The sequence below is a fragment of the Phoxinus phoxinus genome, assembly GCF_949152265.1.
Source record: "Phoxinus phoxinus genome assembly, chromosome: 19".
Lineage (NCBI taxonomy): Eukaryota > Metazoa > Chordata > Actinopteri > Cypriniformes > Leuciscidae > Phoxinus > Phoxinus phoxinus.
The window spans coordinates 14260866-14274426 of record NC_136894.1 but is presented as its reverse complement, the minus strand read 5'-3'; the positions used below and the strand labels follow the sequence as shown (position 1 = coordinate 14274426).

The 13561-nt window shown below is 40.6% G+C and overlaps 1 protein-coding gene across 2 annotated transcripts; it reads left to right on the top strand.

The window, feature by feature from the left end:
* The first annotated feature begins 8653 nt into the window (after nt 1–8653).
* On the top strand, nt 8654–13237 carry znf706 (zinc finger protein 706). 2 transcript variants are annotated; one of them, XM_079591518.1, is made up of 3 exons: nt 8654–8820; nt 9678–9813; nt 12204–13237. In XM_079591518.1, exons 2-3 carry the CDS (start codon nt 9679–9681, stop codon nt 12297–12299), a joined length of 231 nt encoding a protein of 76 aa, XP_079447644.1. In that variant the 5' UTR covers nt 8654–8820; nt 9678; the 3' UTR covers nt 12300–13237. The 2 variants fall into 2 exon arrangements, with proteins under 2 accessions (XP_079447644.1, XP_079447645.1); XM_079591519.1 differs by having other exon boundaries at nt 8756–9028; nt 12204–13116.
* The last annotated feature ends 324 nt before the right edge of the window (nt 13238–13561 follow it).

Below are 13561 nucleotides of genomic sequence, written 5' to 3'. Positions count from 1 at the left end.
TGAGTGCGGCGGTGCGGAGGGAAGGCATTCCAGAAGCCGAGCGTGATCGCAGCTTATTAAAGCAGTTTTGTAGAGGGTGTTGGGATAACCGTTTGCTTGCAAATTTGCGTCTTGAAGAAAGAAAGACCAACCCCCCTTCATTTGCTGAGTTGGTAGTGTCTGTTAGGGCTGAGGAGGACAAGCAAGCTTCCAAAGAGGAGCGCATGCGAAGCCATTTGGGGATGAATAGACTCGGCTCACACCCTTTTAAGTCAAAAGCGACCGTGCATCAGTTATCCCCTAATGTTACTGAGTTAGGAGGTGAAGCGATTGCTCAGGTAAAAAGAACAATGTCGGGCATTCAAACGCAGTTAACTCCTCAGAAAATTTCAGGTTCTAAGAAGGAGCAGGCTGATTGCCTGGAAGCTGTAGAGTTCTCGAAATTAAGAGCAGAAGTAAAAGAGTTGAGAGCGCAAGTCCAGGCTGTGGAGTCAGCTGTGCCTAAGAAAACATTGTACGCTGACTCGAGTACTTCAGAACTTGCAGAGCTAAGGGAGCAAGTAGCTGCGTTAAAAGCTCAAATGGTTACAATGGGAGCACAGAAAAGTCGGACACAAAACCAGTTAGGTTCCCGTGGGAATTTTGAAAAGGCGTGGCCTAGACAAGTTGAGTCAAATGAGAGTGGGGCAGGCTTGCCCCGACCTCGTCCAGGGTACTGTTTTCGCTGCGGCGAAGATGGGCACATTGTTGCTCACTGTGAAAATGACCCAGACCCTTCCAAAGTGGCCAGGAAACGGTGTTTGTTGAGAGAGAAACAAGCCCAATGGGACTTGCAGAACCAAGTGAGATCGCAGCAGGTAAACTCCAGGCCGTTTCTGCAGTAGGGCATGCAGAGAACGGCATTGATTTTCAATGCCCTAAAAAGAGCAGGAAAGCCTTTGACACTTGTTCAAAAGGCAGAATGTCAGGAAGGTTGCCAAAGGGATTAATTGGGACAAAGTGCACTGCCCAGTTGTGCATTGATGGAATACAGGTGAATTGTTTATTGGACACTGGGTCCCAAGTGACCACAATTCCATCCTCATTCCGCAAGGCACATTTAGCAGATCATCCAGTGAAGTCGTTAGATGCCTTGTTGGAGGTAGAGGGGGCCAACGGGCAGTCTGTGCCCTATTTAGGGTATGTAGAACTAACTTTAACCTTCCCTAAAGACTTTTTGGGATTAGAGGCCGAAATTGATACTCTAGCCTTAGTGGTTCCCGACTTGGTGGGAGTGCAACAGATATTAATTGGAACAAACTCTTTGGATACCTTGTATGATACTCATGCTCAAGGAGGAGACGTTGAGCTCAACCCAGCTTTCAATGGGTATCGAGCTGTGCTTAAGGTTCTGAGTGCCAGGCATAAGCAGAGATGTGCAGAGACCTTGGGTCATGTAACTTTGGGTGGAGACAATGCTGAAATAGTGCCTGCGGGTGGTAGTGCAGTGTTTGATGGTGTTGTTTATCTGAACAGCTGCCTCCCAGAGAACTTAGCAGTCATTGGGCCTTCCGAATCGTCTAACTTACCTGGTGGTTTAGTCATTGCCAGTGGTTTACACACCCTGCCCGGCAAACGTTCCGTTCGTGTGCCTGTGTTGGTTAGAAATGAAACCCATGCCGACGTTGTGATTCCTCCTAAGACGGTGTTAGCTGAAATGTATTCTGTTCAGCAAGTGATAGAGGCTCCCCAGAAAACTGATTCCTTACAAGCCCGAGCAGAATCACTAGGAACACAGAAACACATTGATTTCGGTGACTCGCCTTTGCCGACAGAATGGAAGAGTCGGATCTCTGCTTTGCTGAGTGCTATGCCTGAAGTTTTCGCTTTGCATGATATGGATTATGGCCATACTGACAAGGTGAAACATCGCATTAGGCTCAGCGATGAGACTCCTTTCAAACATAGACCCAGACCGATTCATCCTCATGATGTTAGTGCAGTCAGAAAACACTTACAGGAGTTGTTAGATGCTGGAGTGATTAGGGAGTCCGAATCTCCTTTCGCTTCTCCCATTGTAGTGGTAAGAAAAAAAGATAACTCTGTACGGCTCTGTATCGATTTCAGGAAGCTGAACGCGCAGACCATTAAGGACGCCTATGCCCTTCCAAATCTTGAAGAGGCGTTTTCTGTGCTTACGGGTTCCAAATGGTTCTCCGTTCTCGACCTGAAATCCGGATACTATCAGATTGAGATGGATGAGCAGGATAAGGAAAAGACTGCTTTTGTGTGTCCCCTGGGGTTCTGGGAGTTTAATCGGATGCCCCAGGGGATAACAAATGCCCCAAGTACTTTTCAGAGGCTCATGGAGCGTTGTATGGGAAGCCTGAACCGGAGTGAGGTTCTGGTCTTCATCGATGACCTGATTGTCTTCTCAGAGACACTTGAGGAGCATGAACGCCGTTTACTACAAGTCCTTAACCGGTTGAAAGAGTACGGCTTAAAACTTTCTCCTGACAAGTGCAAATTTTTTCAGACGTCCGTACGGTATCTGGGTCATGTTGTGTCCCAACATGGTGTGAGTACTGACCCAAGTAAAATAGAAGCCGTAAAAACCTGGCCGAGACCACAAAATCTTAGAGAGTTGAAATCCTTTTTAGGATTTGCCGGGTATTACCGGAGATTCGTACAGGATTTTTCCAAAATCGTTAGACCCCTTAATAATCTCACAGCCGGGTATCCCCCAGTTAGGAGGAAAACTAAGTGTAAGCAAGTAAATCGGCCCTACTTCAACCCAAAAGAGCCGATAGGGGATAGATGGACTGTTGAATGCCAACAAGCGTTTGAAACCACAGTGAACAAATTGACAACTGCTCCAATTCTGGGTTATGCTGATCCCAGGCTACCTTATGTGTTGCATACTGATGCCAGCACCACCGGGCTCGGTGCTGCTTTGTATCAAGAGCAGGAGGGCCAGCTAAGGGTCATTGCGTATGCCAGTCGGGGTTTGACTCGTAGTGAAGCTAAGTATCCAGCTCATAAGCTAGAGTTTTTGGCGCTTAAGTGGGCGGTTACTGTTAAGTTTAGTGACTATTTGTATGGGAACGAATTCACAGTAGTGACCGATAGTAATCCTTTAACGTATGTCCTAACTTCAGCAAAACTCGATGCCACAAGCTACCGGTGGTTGTCCAGTCTGTCCACTTTCAATTTCAAAATCCAGTATCGAGCAGGTACCCAGAATCAGGACGCAGACGGATTGTCTCGACGTCCGAATGGTCAGCTCAGGGATGATTTGGAGTCCCAGAAGGAATGGGAACGCATAAAGCAGTTCACTTTAAACCATCTAGGTGAGGCCGAACAGGGACAGCAGGTTATGTTTCCTGAGGTGGTGAGAGCTATATGTGAGCGGAATCAGATTCACCAACCTTCTCCAGTAGCTTTGGTTGAGTCCTTAGTTGTGACTGCAGATGCATTACCCCAGGCATTTATGGATGAGTGTGATCATGGCCTACCTGCCGTTCCTAGGTTGTCTGAGGATGATTTGATGCGTAGACAAAGGGAGGACCCTGAAATAAGGGAGGTCATTGAATGTCTAGAGTCTAACAAAAAACCACACAGTGTGAAAGGGAAGCCATTAGAAATGGTTTTGTGGTTGAAGGAATGGAATAAGTTTGAAATGAGAAACGGGTTGTTGTATCGGAAGCGTCTGGACCAAGGAAAAGACCAAAGACAGCTAGCATTGCCTAAAGATCTCAGGGAGATGGTACTTACCTGTTTGCATGATGATATGGGCCACCTAGGTGTGGAAAGGACCCTTGATCTTCTTCGTTCTCGGTTTTATTGGCCCCGAATGGCCAATGCTGTAGAAAGGAAGATCAGGACTTGTGAGCGTTGTGTCAGAAGAAAGACTCCCGTGCAGAAGGCTGCTCCATTGGTAAACATACAGACCAGCAGGCCATTAGAGTTAGTCTGTATGGACTTCCTGTCAGTAGAACCTGACAGCAGCAACACTAAGGACATTTTGGTCATCACTGATCACTTTACGAAGTATGCTGTCGCTATTCCCACTCGAAATCAGAAAGCTCAGACAGTTGCTAAGTGCCTCTGGGACCAATTTTTAGTACATTATGGGTTTCCAGAGAAGCTACACAGCGACCAAGGGCCAGATTTCGAGTCCCATACCATCCGGGAATTGTGTAAGATCGCTGGCATTCGCAAAGTGAGAACAACGCCATACCACCCCAGGGGAAACCCCGTAGAGAGGTTTAATAGAACTTTGTTGCAGATGCTGGGTACTCTACAGAACAAACAGAAAGCTCACTGGAAAGAGTATGTCAAACCGCTAGTGCATGCGTACAATTGCACCAGAAACGATGTTACGGGCTACTCACCCTATGAGCTCATGTTTGGAAGGCAGCCTCGGTTGCCGCTGGACATTGCTTTTGGCATCCTGAATGACGAGTCTGGTCAATCCCACTCAAAGTATGTAACCTCTTTAAAAAGTAGGCTAGAAGAAAGCTACAAATTGGCCTTGGAAAACAGCATGAAATTAGCTGAAAGGAATAAAAAGAGGTTTGACAGAAATGTATTCGCTTCCAGTTTGGAAGTGGGTGATAGGGTTCTAGTTAGGAATGTCCGGTTGAGAGGCAAACAGAAATTGGCAGACAAATGGGAATCAGAAGTGTACATTGTGTTAAAGAAAGCACAAGATGTTCCGGTGTATACCGTTTGTCCTGAAGGGAAAGAGGGTCCTGTCCGTACTCTGCACCGAGACCTGCTCTTACCTTGTGGGTTCTTACCTGGTGTGGAGGCAGACGAGAAAATCTTACCCAAAGTGCGTCAAAGATGTCTAGCAAGGCCTCAGTTGGGTACAGAAAATGCTGATGAGGCAGGAAATTCAAACGATGATGAGAATTCTGAGAACGAGTCTCCTAATTGTTTTTTACCAAGAGAATTAGTAGAAGTGGTTACACGTTACATACCACCTGAGAGTTCTTCTTATCATTTGGGGAATTTCCCAATCACAGACACTGTTGAGGTTGAATTAGCGGGAACCAGTCAGACAAATGTTGATTCCCTGAAAGAAAAACAGCTTGAGGTTAGTGAGGTAAACGAACAAGTGTGTGAAGTGAATGAGAACTTGCCTGTGAGTAATGTAGTGGAATCTGAGAATATGGACGTTGATCTTGGAGAATGTAGAGCAGACGACACTGTGTTAGTGTCTGGGGAAGAGGATTGTAGTAACTGTGAGTTAGTGAATGAGTCACTGGAGGATGTAGTGCTGAATCCAGTTGAAGAACTGAGGGTTGTTCAGGATGAGAGTAATGGTCCTAGACCTGAGATAGTCCCTGAAGAAAGTATATCAAGCGAAAGGGTGACCGAGGAAGGAGACCCACACTCTGATGGTTTTAGACGTTCCGCTAGGCAGACTCAACCCCCAAAGAAATTTCACTATCCTCAATTAGGGAATCCTTTAATTTCAGTGGTTCAGTCCTTATTACAAGGACTAAGTACTGCTTTTGCTCAGTCCGAAGAAAATTCTGATTTGTTTTGGAATAAATGTGTCATGGTACCGGGTGACCCTTCGTCAGTATTGACAGCACAGCCATATGCATGCCCGAGGACGTGCATAAGATCAAAGGGGGAGGGTGTAACCCAGGTTATCCACAGAATTAACACGTGATTAAATGAAGTGAGCAGAACATTTATTTTCACTTATACAGTTTCACTTATAGTGGTACACTTATTTTCATGAGTATTAAAATAGTAAATTAAAATAATTTTTGTTTGTAAGACTGACCAATGAGAATTGAGGATGTTAAAAAAAAAACATTTTTTCAGTTTCCGGAATTCGCACGCGGTGAGAGCTCGCGCTCTCTTTGATTGGAAAAGCAGACGAGAGCAGTCGTGATTTGGATCTCTCCAAAGAGATTTGAGTATTTGTTTGATTTTATTTGAAAAAATTGATTAGGATTGAAGTTATATGTGCCCAGAGACGATGTAGCGAAAAGAGAAGTAAATTTGATGTGAAAGAGACTATTAAATTGATTTTATAACGTGTGACGCAGTTGCGGAGAAGCAGCCTTGTTAACGCATAGCGCGTTCACGTATCAAAGAGTTGTTTGAGAACTCAATAACGATCAAAAAAGATCTATGATTAGAATTTATTTTTACGAGAGAGTTGAGCAAAGGAATGAGTTGTAAAAAGAGTTCTTAAGACCTAAAAGGATTATATGTTCAAGTTCATCGGGTCTTGGTGAGTTACACTTTTATTTAATGTAATAAAATGTGAAATGTTGTTGAAATGTTCATATAAGTTAATTATAAATGAGAAATATGTTTGTTATTTTATGAGTAATGTATTTTTCTTTACGATCACATATGGTGAACGAATGATCGCACGTTGTATGTGAAACGCAATCGCCATTTTGATGCCGTGCTAGACAATGATAAATGATGTGATGTGTATGTTATGGAGAAAACTAACAAGGATTTCTTTTCTGACCTTTTATTCAAGGTCAGGTTTTTTTTGTTTTGTTTTGTTTTCTCTGTTTTTCTTCTTTCTGCCTTTTGCTGATTTTATTTCATCATCATCATCTTGTCGAGTGCATGCTGTGAATTGAGTTGATGCTGCATTGAAATCGTTGCTTTCCGGATTGGAGTTCCTGGATTCCTGGTATTCGTTCCAACTCTCGTGTTCGCGGAGGGAGTCGGGACTGGCGAGCCGCACGGACCTAACAGCGAGTCGTGATTGCATGGAACTGACATTAGTGTTGCCGATGGATAATGGATGGTAGGAAATTGAACTAACAGCACTTACATTTTTCACCGTTCAATTGGAAGGATTCAGCCACAAAGGAGAGACTGAGTAACGAACAATACTGTTGTCGTATAACGATTCACATTCACAAGGTTGTGAATATAATTTGAGAGACTCATTTTTTTTTGGAAACTGCTGGGTTTAATTCCAGTGAAGGGAATTAAGTGTGAATTTGTTGGGTTTATTTTATTTTTTGTTTGTTTGTTTATTAACGATGTTGCTTGTTCAAATGTGATTGCTTTCATTTTATTTTTTCCTTTTATATTGATTGAAAACTAAGAAAAAAAACGTATCCTACATAAATTTTCAAAAGGGATCAAATAAGGAGTTTAACTTAAATTGATTATATCCTAAATTAAGATTTTCAGAAGGTGAATTCACTGTAGTGATTAATTATTATTTTTTATATTTTTATTTTTCCAAAGAAACGAGAGGTTAATGTATTAATTTACATAAACATTGTGACAAGTGATTATACTTGCCTTTTGAGTCTTTGAAACTCATTAAGAACAGACAAAAAGGTGTCTAAAGAAATTATTTTATTTGTTTGAGAAGCACACTTTGAATTTTATTTGTTTTTCTCTTTCCTGTATTTTTTTCTTTTTCTTCTTTCTCTTATACATTCAAGTTTCAAATTCTAAACAAACCAATATATATTTCAATTATACCTTATACCTTGTGTGAGTGACTCATTATTGTTGTGACATCCTTATTCTCTGCAGGCGAATTTAGTTCTTCTGATTTTACTGGTCCATACTCAGACTTTGTGTCTGTACGAAATTGAGTGAAGGGTTACAATTACATTTCCACAATAAAAGCAAATAGATTGTGTGTGTGTGTGTGTGTGTGTGTGTGTGTGTGTGTGTGTGTGTGTGTGTGTGTGTGTGTGTGTGTGTGTGTGTGTGTGTGTGTGTGTGTGTGTGTGTGTGTGTGTGTGTGTGTGTGTGTGTGTGTGTGTGTGTGTGTGTGTGTGTGTGTGTGTGTGTGTGTGTGTGTGTGTGTGTGTGTGTGTGTGTGTGTGTGTGTGTGTGTGTGTGTGTGTGTGTGTGTGTGTGTGCGTGCGTGCGTGCGTGCGTGCGTGCGTGCGTGCGTGCGTGCGTGCGTGCGTGCGTGCGTGCGTGCGTGCGTGCGTGCGTGCGTGCGTGCGTGCGTGCGTGCGTGCGTGCGTGCGTGCGTGCGTGCGTGCGTGCGTGCGTGCGTGCGTGCGTGCGTGCGTGCGTGCGTGCGTGCGTGCGTGCGTGTGTGTGTGTGTGTGATTTATGAAGACACAAATTTGTATAATGACATATGTATTACACTGGTATTACAACTTAAACGTGGTTTATGAGGACATTTCATAATTGAGTCCTCATAATTCTAATAGCTTAAAAAACGTTTAAAAAAACAATGTTTTATTAAAAATGTAAAAATGCTGAATGTTTCCTGTGATTGGTAGGTTTAGGGATAGGGGAGTATAAGGGGATATAATATACAGTTTGTACAGTATAAAAAACATTACGCCTATGGAATGTCCTCACAAGTAGGCCTATAGCAAAACAAACTTATGAATAGAATTACAAAGAGTGCAATAATTATATATTCCAGTGTGTGACAGAATATATCACAAGTGATTGCTTTCATGCTGGAATATACAGTAACGACACGAATGTGTTTGTCTGTGTGTTTGCATGAACTCAATATTACTATGGTACATTTTAATGTTTTTACTTTTACTGTGGTAAACATATACCGTGTTGGCTGACGCCTTTGTCTTGCTAGTTTAGCTAAATAATCTGCTGAAGTCTATTGTATATATAGAAGATATGCATACATCATACATGCGTCTTACTAGCAGACGCTCTTACTTTTGAACGGCTTTGACTGTTCCAATATGGCGTACGGCTTACAGGCAAATGTCCCCTCCAGTCCCTTAGCGCGTATGTCGCTCTCTAGCGCTCAGTGCAGGAATTACATGAGAGTAGCTCTGGGAAGAACACAGCTGTCATACGCGTGCGGGAGTACAAGCCTGTAGCTGCCTACGGATCCTATCTGTTCGCCAGGTATGCTAATAGTATTTAGTTATAGATAGAAAATAACATATATTATTATTTTAATAACCCATATGCACGTGGTTTCCTTGAGTATTCGTGTGTAGCTGTGTCGAAAGATTTGGTTTTGTTAGTCTGTTTATCATGCTAGCTGGCTAACCATATGGTGTCGTTAACCAAGCCCAGTATCTCCGCTCACTAATCTACCTAAACTCTTACGGTATGCGAGGTTTTACATCTAATATTTAGTTTTTAGCCCATTAATGTCCTTTTAAAGTCTGTATAATCGACTGTGTTGTATGAAATAGTGCTAAATGTCAAGCTAATGGGCTATCGAGCCTCAATTGCATTGACAGCTAGCTCATAAACTGCTAACATTGAACAGTAAAACTCACCATTATTGTGTATTGACATATTATTTGTGATTTTAAAAATGCCAAATGCAACAATGCTGTAATAGTTGTTCATTAGAGATATTATTCTCCTTTAATATGTATTATCTATTCTAACCTTGTTCACTGTGTGATTTTTGTTTCAAAGAACAACATTAGCTGCCTCCTGACATTGTTATTGGTTTAAACAGAGCCAGAACATGGTGTACACTAACTTAGTCAAATCTCTGATATCATATGCACTCTATAAGGACACAGTCTTGGGGGAGTTTTATCAGACAGCATTTTTAATAGCAAAATAAATTGTGGAATTTGGATTGTTGACAGAAAACTAGCACACACACACTCAGATAATGTAATGGTTTGCAATTGTTTCTGTTTCTTGTTTATTCTTGATAGCTGCATAAATATTTTGACTGTCTGATACCGTTTCAGTCTCTGTATGTTGTTGATGTCATTTTGTCATCAATCCAACAGCATGGCGCGTGGACACCAGAAACTCCAGTCTCAGCAGAAAAACGCCAAGAAGCAGGCTGAGATCAAGAAATCCAAAGGCCACGACCAGAAGACCGCGGCGAAAGCGGCACTGGTGTTCACATGTGGCGTCTGCAGGGTCAGTGGCAATTAAAGCAGATTATTTTTACCCCACAGATAATCTTTGGAGGTTCTTTTCAACCAAGTTTCAATGCCAGCTTGTATAAATTCTATTGTTTTAATGTTTTTTTTTAATCAAGCTTCATGCACTTTTAACTTTTACTGAACATAGTTCAAGGGATGAACCCATGTTTGCCCTGCATACATATGTTGTCTATGTAAAGCTGATTTTAAATATGGGTGTATACAGAGAATGGATGTGCTGGGAAATTTTGTTATCAAGTTGGAACTTGTCTCTGACTGTGAAAGTTATTCACTGTTGGTATCAAATCAGACTTGTCAGTACACCTACAGTAACTGAGAATCACACATGGCCATAAAACTGCTTAAAGTCAAAATGAAAAGGCGTTCGCAACCATGTTCAGAGAGACCGTAGAGAATTATCAAAATAACTGTTGATATACAGTTTAGGGGTGCATGTTAATGGTTAAACAACTGATAAATACGATTATTTTGCTCAAAAAACATAATTGTGATTATTAGTCATATTTGTTCTCATTTGAGAGTTTTGTTAAACATTTAATCAGAATTCTTGCACTCACATAAGCTCAATTCAAGAGAACATCAACTCGTGTGCAGGGTTTATTTTATTTACATCTAGTTTCCTCATTTATTATATTAACCGTCCTTATACATCAACACGCTCTCAACATTGTGAAAACTGGCAGAAGCTTCTCCCAAAAGCAAAAACAGTGAAATTCCTAAAATCATTTCCAAATGATGTTAACATTTTTCATATTCGATGAGATTGTATTGTAGCACACGCATCCACGTGAAGGAACACAGACTGTAATACACTTTCATTTGAGCAGAATTTGGCGATGGAAATCACTCAAGTTCAACATGTATGTTTGTCGGTGGTTTCAGATCACCAGCACTTGCACACATGCACATGGTTGCCAAGTTGGGAAGATTTGTTTTTTTCCCTACTGTCACTTAATGGAGTTTGGGTTCCATTCAACTGTCGCCTTTGACTGAGTTTTGGCTTAGTTGAGGTTTAAAAGATAATTGATATTCACTGATATTTAACTAAACTGACATTAGCTATGTTTCCACAGAAAGTTGACAATTTAACTTGTGCTCAAAATATCACATAAAACATTTGCGAATAAAGCAGAGTTTCCATCCCATGTTCAAGAGAACAAAATCACCTCTTCATGGCAAATTGGTGCAAAATATCTGTAATAAATATGGAAGTTGCTGCAATTGGGAATGCCTCTGTGGCTCTTTTTTCCTACATCATAAAACATTTGCGAATAAAGCAGCGCTTCTTTACCATGTGTCCAAGAGAACACTGTGGCTCTTGTTTATTACATCATTGATGACTTGCATTTCAGAACATGCAGACCAAACGAAATTAAAAGCTGTCGTGTTATCTTGCGTTTGGATGCCTGGTGTTTGGGAACGCAATCATGTGAGACACTTCTTGGAGGTTATTATATTAAATCATTCTGATGACAGACTTTGGCTTAGGCATTTCAGAAAAATCTAATCAACTTTGAGATCCTGTACAATAAAATTGGTCTGCTGGTTGTCCCAGTTATCCAATCATATCCACTGTTGAGGCAAAGTCATGTGAGTTCTTTGTTGCGCATTGAGGGATTTATTCGGTAGATGTGTTTTCATCTTAGTTTATATGCATATCTTATGGAAGAAAAATACATCTGCCTTAATTGAGTGCATACGTTTTTTTTATGAGCATCTTGGCATTTCCATCCAGCATGTTTTTTTAAAGTGATATTCCAAAATTTGCATAAAAATAGGTGGATGGAAACAAAGCAACCTTTGGATGAGAACAAAACTAAATTGAGCTAAATAATGACACTATTGTCTTCTGTAGAGCTGAATTGAGTATTGAACTTATTTCAGAATTGATTAATTTTACAACATTAACACTTGTTTATTACAACATTAACACTGTTTATCATTTTTACAAAATTATTTCCCTGTTTTATCAATGTGAAGCTGATTGGAAACAATTTTGTTATGAATAAAATGGTAAATTAAAAATAGAATAAATAAAGTAAAAGCTCGGATTTAAACTCTTAACATCTGGCAACCTCAAGAATGAAAACAATACCAATGCAAAACTCAAATGAAAGAATAACAAATAAAATCAGGATAAATTGTCTGGTCAATATGACAGATGGGTAATTAATTAAAATACAATTAATCATACAGCCCTAATACATTTAATGTGATTTTTGGTCAAACCGCTCACCCTTATCCTTCAGGAATTAATTGGATAATGAAGTTGTGAAAAGTGTTCTTTTCATATCAGAATGAACCCAGTAAATTCCCTGAGACATAATGTGATGAACTAAACCATGAAACCTCTTTGTTTTGCAGTCACAGATGCCAGATCCCAAGACCTTCAAGCAACATTTCGAGAGCAAGCACCCCAAGAGCCCCCTTCCCCCAGAGCTGGAGGGCGTTGAGGCATGAACGGCCCAGAGACCGGAGGCTGATTGTATAAAACCTCATAATAAGAGTCCTGGTCTCAAATTTTGTTCAGCAGGACACAATCAGTGCTCTTACCTGAGTTTTATACATGCATCCTCCCCTTCACCGCAGACATGAATCCCGTGGATCAAAGACTGATGATGTTTAGCTTCCCTCTCTCGACACTGTTTCAGAGCACTTGCCTTGGCTACGATCAGATCGGTGCATTACCTCAGCCTGCGCTCACATGCTTTTTTTTTCCTCATCTTGGGTAATTTAACGGATTGAGAGAAGTTAGCAGAACACTACCAGTGATTAAGTCAGTTTCATCCATTGATTATAAATGTGGTAGTTACAGACATATTTGCTTTTTGCTTGTTAGATAAGATAAGTGCAAATGGATATGGGAGCAGTTTCTCTGTTTAGCCTGGGCAAATTTTATTTTTTTTACCTTAATTTTCTCATTTACTAACTTTGCTCTCCACTGAAACTCTTGTAGTACAAAACAAATATGGTTCTTTACACTGAAAACTGGAATCTAATGCGTTTTTTCTGTAAAATCACTGGATGTGCCCGAGGTAACTGTATTTTTAATTTAATGTTGCTGCAGAATTTCTTATTTCTCTTTGGAATTATCTCAAACAATATCGCCTCAATGTTTGATATTCCTGCTCAAGCCACCTGGTTTCCACACCAATGTAATATATCTCTTTAATAAAATTTAACTTTGTTTAAGAAGTTGTGAGGCATGTCTTCAACACAGCTGCTGAAGTCATTGTTGACCATTCTGAGAGTGCTGTTGCTGGTTTCTTGTAAGTCCAAAAACCTTGATCTAAATTAGTGTATGAATGGGAAAAAAAAGTTTATTGTGGCAACAATGAAAAATGTTTCTAGGGCAATTATTATGCATCATTACCTTGGCAACAACATGGCAGGTTATTAATCACAACAGAATCAGACTAAAGTCCTATTACATACACTAATACAATTAAGACTATTAAAAACTGTTTTGTTAGGTGAAACTGAAAGGGTTGTTTCGCCCCAAAAATGATATTTCTGTCATTAATTACTCACCCTCATGTCGTTCAAAAGCCCTAAAACCTTCGTTCATCTTCGGAACATAAATGAAGATATGTTTGATGAAATCCGAGAGCTTTCTGACCCCTATAGACTGCAAAGTAATTACCACTTTTAAGGCCCAGAAAGGTAGTAAAGACATCGTTAAAATAGTCCATGTGACTACAGTGGTTCAACCTTAATGTTAT

What these genes read in the sequence shown, in the direction of transcription:
- znf706 (XM_079591518.1), top strand. Translation starts at nt 9,679, where the DNA reads ATGGCGCGTGGACACCAGAAACTCCAGTCTCAGCAGAAAAACGCCAAG. An exon ending in TCACATGTGGCGTCTGCAGG is followed by an intron (nt 9,814 to 12,203) that starts GTCAGTGGCAAT and finishes TTTGTTTTGCAG; the next exon opens with TCACAGATGCCAGATCCCAA.